This window comes from Galeopterus variegatus, unplaced genomic scaffold (assembly GCF_000696425.1).
Source record: "Galeopterus variegatus unplaced genomic scaffold, G_variegatus-3.0.2 Scaffold11630, whole genome shotgun sequence".
Classification (NCBI taxonomy): domain Eukaryota; kingdom Metazoa; phylum Chordata; class Mammalia; order Dermoptera; family Cynocephalidae; genus Galeopterus; species Galeopterus variegatus.
In genome coordinates this window covers 32,175-38,930 of record NW_007737741.1, presented here as the reverse complement: position 1 = coordinate 38,930, position 6,756 = coordinate 32,175, and the positions used below count along the sequence as shown (strand labels likewise).

General features: G+C 36.2%; 1 protein-coding gene across 1 annotated transcript in view; it reads left to right on the top strand.

The window, feature by feature from the left end:
• The first annotated feature begins 308 nt into the window (after positions 1 to 308).
• LOC103610698 (prolyl 4-hydroxylase subunit alpha-1) overlaps positions 309 to 6,756 on the top strand; it is a 33,491-nt gene continuing 27,043 nt past the window's right edge. The window contains exons 1-4 of the mRNA XM_008594809.1: positions 309 to 436; positions 2,362 to 2,458; positions 3,649 to 3,800; positions 6,115 to 6,252. Of these exons, the coding sequence (XP_008593031.1) occupies positions 361 to 436; positions 2,362 to 2,458; positions 3,649 to 3,800; positions 6,115 to 6,252 (463 nt within the window). The 5' untranslated portion in view covers positions 309 to 360. The remainder of the gene's footprint in view (positions 437 to 2,361; positions 2,459 to 3,648; positions 3,801 to 6,114; positions 6,253 to 6,756) is intronic.

Here is a 6,756-nt window from a genome sequence, read left to right as displayed (position 1 = left end):
ACAGGAATGAACATTAATTCTATGTGCAACCTTCGAGTGTGCCTTTCATTTTGTTTATAGGAAAAGTAGGTAAGGACTTTTTCTCCCCCCCCCCTTTTTTTTTTAAGTAATGGCTGTATTTCTCTTGTAGGTGTGTCAACCTGTAAAATTAAGTCCTCCGAGATGATCTGGTGTATTTTAATTATTAAATAAATTTACAGGAATGAACATTCATTCTATGTGCAACCTTCGAGTGTGCCTTTCATTTTGTTTATAGGAAAAGTAGGTAAGGGCTTTTTCCCCCCCCCCCCCCTTTTTTTTTTAAGTAATGGCTGTATTTCTCTTGTAGGTGTGTCAACCTGTAAAATTAAGTCCTCCGAGATGATCTGGTGTATTTTAATTGTAGGGATTCTACTTCCCCCATCTTTGGCCCATCCAGGCTTTTTTACTTCAATTGGTAAGTCTTAATGTTTTTTGGTTTATGTTATTTTTGCATTTAAAAATTTCCAATTTTAGTGTTTCTTAATCAGTAAAAACAAATTCAGTGTATTCCCAAATATTGAAGTATTGATTCACTTCCTGTACCTCTAAAAGGCCGTTTCTCTCTCTTGTTTTTTAATTCAATTTTGTTTTTCTTTTAATTAATTTTTCCTGATTACAAAAATGATAGACATTCAGGTTAGAAACTTAGCGAAAATTTAGCAAATCATATCAAAGAAGATTACCCATTAGTAGGTGTATATAGCAAACAATTTAATGCATATCCTTTCAATGCAGGTACACATAATCCACTGCACGTTATTTTCCAACCTGCTTTTTCCATTTAAGAATCTAAGAACACAGGTTATTTTTTTCTATATCATAATTTTTTTTTTTTTGTCCTTTTTGAGACCGGCCACACCGCGCTCAGCCAGTGAGCGCTGTGAGTGCACCGGTCATCCCTATTTAGGATCCGAACCGCGGCGGGAGCGCTATTGCGCTCCCAGCGCCGCACTCTCCGGAGTGTGCCACGGGCTCGGCCCTCTATATCATAATTTTTAAGAACCTTTAAAAGTATTACAAAAATATGGGCCGGCCCGGTGGCGCACTGCTACAGTGCGCCGTTTGGGAGCACGGCGGCGCTCCCGCTGAGGGTTCGGATCCCACATACAGACCGGTTCCCGCTCACTGGCTGAGCGAGGTGCTGGCGCAACACCAAGGGTTGCGATCCCGTTGGCGGTCCTGGTCCAGTACGGGCGTGACACTGAGGGTTGCGATCCGTTCCCGGACACGAAAAAAGACAAAAAGGAAAAAAAAAAAATTAAAGTATTACAAAAATAGCTTATTGGTAAAAGGAGAAAAAACAAAAGTACATAGAAAGTAAGACCTCCCTATGTTTCCTTCCTCCCGAAATAGTCCTCATAGTTTGCTATGTACCCTTTTATATTTTCCTGTATGCATACTTCACCTGTCTTAAATAAGGTGTTTTCCTTCATTCTTTACCCTTACAGAATTGTAAAGCTAACTGAAACATAAGTATTATATGTTTATGACACTTGATTTCAGGATATAAAATGATGAGTCCTCTCATCCCATTATAAATAACACAGATTATTTAAAACTTTTTTGTTTTAAATAGAATATTAATTACTTAATTTGTCAGCTGCCCATTACAGGGATCTGAACCCTTGACCTTGGTGTTATAACACCATGCTCTAACCAACTGAGCTAACTGGCCAGCCCTAATTGAATATAAATTTAATTTTAATTAGCCTCGAAAACAAAAAATGGTGAGGAGGGAAGTGGTGAAGAAGACACATTGATCCTTGGAAAATAGTGTTGTTTTGTCATTTAAAAATAAATTTGTACACGAAAAGACAATTTTCCAATATATTATGAGCTTGCAAAATTAAGTAGCTTGAAAATTAGAACTGGAACACATGATTAGAAAAGTTTTTGGCTTTGGGGCCGGCCCGGTGGCGCACTGCTATAGTGCGCCGCTTGGGAAGTGCAGTGGCGCTCCCGCCGAGGGTTCGGATCCCACATACAGACTGGCCGCTCACTGGCTGAGCGAGGTGCGGGGGCAACGCCGAGGGTTGCGATTCCGTTGCCGGTCCCGGTCCGGTACGGGCGCGACACTGAGGGTTGCGATCCGTTGCCGGCCACGAAAAAAGACAAAAAGGAAAAAAAAAAAGAAAAGAAAAAGAAAAGTTTTTGGCTTTATTTTGATTTATCTGGTGAAAAAAAGAAAAAAAGAGATGATTCTCCCCAACGTATATGATTCGTGCCAGTTAAATCCTGTCATAGCATGAAGCATTCTCGATCATTCTTAAATTATTCTAAAATACTTTGTGTAAATGAAAATGCATGTTTGATAATCTTCTTCCCCTCCTCCCCTTCTAGGTCAGATGACTGATTTGATCTATACTGAGAAAGATCTAGTGACTTCTCTGAAAGATTATATTAAGGCAGAAGAGGACAAATTAGAACAAATAAAAAAGTAAGCAAAGTGTTTTACTTACTATGACTAACTTCACCTGGATCTTTTCTCGCTTAAACTGAAACATTCATTGAGTAGAAATGAAAGACATCTGTCAGTCTTAAAAAGTCAGTTGAAATGGTTAAAATAGGAGCCCATGAAAAACAATGGTTAGGCCTGGGCCAAGATTCACGTGGAAGAAGTTGGATTGAGATAAGGATATGGATGGGTATGGGGAATTGACCGACAATTTTTAAAAGTCATGCTAATATCTTCCATCCTCCTCTAATCTTCCCAGTTAAGCTACCTGCTGGAGTAATTTTCCAATTGTATTTATCCTTCTCTCCTAGTTCCATTATATAAATTATAGTGATAAGTGTGGTTAGTATTATTTAATTAATAGTTTTTCACAAATACTAATTTATTTTTAATTAACTCAAGTTTATAGTTAATCCTGACCTGAGAATAATTCCTGTCTTTTTAATGAGTAGCTAAGTATTCAGTTTTTTGCTTTATAGTTTCTAGATACAGAATGTAAAAATTTGGTATAAGTTGATTTAAATGAGCATGTAACTGAATTTGGGTTGGGCTAATTTGTGCTTTGTAATAATCAGTTATTTGGTCTTAAGGACCTATGGGGACATGAGTTTTTAGACTCTTTCTAGAGTGATCCAGCCACAACTTATACTAAGATAGGGAGGTTCCATTTACTGTACCCATTTGAGAGAAACAAAACTAAAATCGAAAGTCTTATAGTTGTATTTTGATTCTGCCAAGTTAGATTTTATTCATAAGAGGATCTTGCTTTTAAAAGAGCCTTTATAATTTCACTTTAAAAAAGAAGTTGTAGGGCCGGCCCGGTGGCGCACTGCTACAGTGCGCCGCTTGGGAAGCACGGCGGCGCTCCCGCCGAGGGTTCAGATCCCACATACAGACCGGCCGCTCACTGGTTGAGCCAGGTGCGGGAGCAACACCGAGGGTTGCGATCCCCGTAGCCGGTCCCGGTCCGGTACGGGCGCGACACTGAGGGTTGTGATCCGTTGCCGGTCACGAAGAAAGACAAAAAGGAAAAAAAAAAAAAAAAGAAGTTGTAGGTATGATTTTAATTCAAAAACCTCTAATCTAGTCTCTCTTTTTCTGAGTACTTTACTAAATTATATTTTTTCTTATTAAGTGTGTGTGTACTCAGCGTTTATGTCTTACGTCTGTAGATGGGCAGAGAAGTTAGATCGGCTAACCAGCACAGCGACAAAAGATCCAGAAGGATTTGTTGGGCATCCTGTAAATGCATTCAAGTTAGTGAAACGTCTGAACACTGAGTGGAGTGAGTTGGAGAATCTGGTCCTTAAGGATATGTCAGATGGTAAGTCTGAGGAGACTAATAAGCCCCCCTACCCACCCCCCCAAAAAAAGTAAGGCAATATTGCTACCACCAGTAGTAATGCCAAAATTAGTGATAAATTCAGTTCTCAGCACAGTGTTGTGTTGTAATTGAATTATTGTTTCGGTGCATTTGTTTTGACTAAAGTTAATTTAGCCAAGATTCTGAATTCTTTGATTTAAAAAAAAAAAAAAGTAATTTCTACTATTGGTGACTAACACTGGTGTTATTTGTTTTGAAATCTACAAAAATGAATAGATTATTTGGCATATAGCTTCATTTCTGAGGGTAATCATTTTTATTTTAGGATTACTTTCAGACTTTAAAATTTTGAGTGTAAATCTTTATCTTAAATTAATGTTTAAAATGTTGGAGTGGTACTGTAGAGAGAAGTATTAGCTGTGTTCTACCTAGTGTTTTGAAGCTTAGGATTATTTTATTCAGTGTAGACAAACTTAAAAAACTGATGCTGCAAACAACAATAATGAATAAGTCTGAGTGAAACAAAATTGTAGTTGGAGTGTTGAGGTGGTTTATATATTTTAGAGACAGACACAGAAAACTAAGTCTGGAGTTTAAGGTGGTAAAGGGATTATGCTTAGAACATAGTGGAGTCTCAAATATCTGTTGAATGAATGAAGATGGCCAAAAGGGAGAGAGAGTGTGTGCGTGCACACTGAGCTAGCTATGTAGATGAAATACTCCACGGGTGCTTACTAGTGTTTGTAAACAGTGACATAAGCTATTATGCACAGGACAGGAAACCTTAAAAAGAAAAATTAAGGCTAGTACTTGTGAATATTTCTTCACTGAGAGAGGAAAATGCCTCTACTATATCCTGAGAACATTTTTAGGGATATGTATATATATATGTATTTTATTCTTAAGTAATGACCTGTATGAACTAAGTTCTTTTATAATCTGTGGTATTCACCCCATAATGCTATTTTATACAGTGATGTGTTACTTAACAACAGGAATATGTTCTGAGAAATACACCATTAGGTGATTTCGTCATTGTGTGTGGAGTGTACTTATATAGATGTAGATGGTTTAGCCTACTGCACACCTAGGCTATATGATATAGCCTATTGTTCCAACTACTGTCATATATGCAGTTCATTGTTGATTAAAACGTCATTATGCAGCACATGACTGTATATACATGAGGAAACTTCAAAAAGTTCGTGGAAAAATAGAGCTGAAAGGTAATACAAAATTTTCCACGAATTTTTTAAAGACCCTTCATATATATTTTTTCCTTTTTTATTGAGGAGGATTTAAGAGAGGATTTTGTCTGGGGGCATAAGAAGTATTACAGTGGTCTATAAAACTTGTAAAACTTGCTTGTAAAATTCCTGTGGAGATTGTGACTGAGAGTTGGTCTTTAAACTAAAAAGTATGCTTAATTTGAACTTTAACCCTCTTCTGGCTAGTTGTTCATTTGTACATTTCCATTAAGGTAAAAATACCTCGTATTTTGCTGATCAAAATACATAAAGTTTATTATAAGTTAATAAGAGGAGAGGGAAGTACCATACCTAATTTTTATTTGCAAATGATGACAACTGTATTATTAAAATTTTAAACTACTTTTTGGCTTTTAGTGTTTTTTGGGGGGGGTTCTTAAGAAATATTTAGCATCCATTCTCCTTAGGGGTTATATAGTTTTCAGTAATTGGTTTGCTACTTTGATTTTTGCTATATTTTATACAAATCCTCTTTAAATTATGGTTAGGTTTTATATATAGCAAACCTTGATTGATGAACACTATATTTGATAATTAAACAGATCTAAATATATTTTAATAAACTAAGCTGTTGATCTTAAATATATAATTAACATCTCTTCCTTCCCCTCAAAGAATTCCACCAAACTATATATTTACATATTTATATAACGTGTGGTACATGCAAGAAGAAAACAGAACTTTAAGAGCACATATTTTACTTATCAGCTGTTACCTGAAAGTATAATCAGTATGGGTGCCAATAAATGTCACTTTCAAATCCATAAAGCTGTTCATTTCTCAAGCTTAGTGGAGGCACTTTTTGTTTTCTTGCTATGTTGTGTAACTAAAAACTCAATTACGATGTTAGTTGATCTTTGCCTACTAATACAGATAAAATTTATGTGATGACCTCAGATTATTTAAGCAACATTTGAACAAGATATGTCAAATTTCATTCAATGTATCTAATTTTTCCTTGTTGATCATGTGGAACTTTCATGGTATGGTGGAAAATGATGATAAAATTTTGAAAAATCCTTTTTTTTCTTTCCTTCTGCTTCAAGGCTTTATCTCTAACCTAACCATTCAGAGACAGTACTTTCCTAATGATGAAGATCAGGTTGGGGCAGCCAAAGCTCTGTTGCGTCTCCAGGACACCTACAATTTGGACACAGATACCATTTCAAAGGGTAACCTTCCAGGTAGGGTTATTCGTATAGTCTATAAAATGCCTATCCCCTGAGTTCTCTATTCAGTCCATTAAAACAGTGTTACTATCTCCTGTCACTGTCAAAAGGAGAAATAAAATATGTTGCCTCTAACTTCATACTGAAATTGATCTCAGTAAGAAAAAGAAGTGGGATGAGTTGTTTATCAAGATGTTTTCTTGCTCGTCTCCTTTTATTTTGGATGAAGGTGTCAAGTAGTGAAACTAAACATGGCATAATATTAAGTAAAAATTCTGTTAAGCTGTAATATAATTCCATTAAATTTGGACTTCCAAAAATGTACAAATTTGCAAAATTTATTTTCTGTTTTTACTAATATTATACATTATAACACCTTTGGTAAGATTATAACCTTATTTATTTATTTATTTTTTTCCTTTTTGTCTTTTTTTGTGACCGGTAACGGGATCGCAACACTCGTTGTCGCTCCCGCACCGCGCTCAACCAGTGAGCGGACCAGTCTCTATATGGGATCCG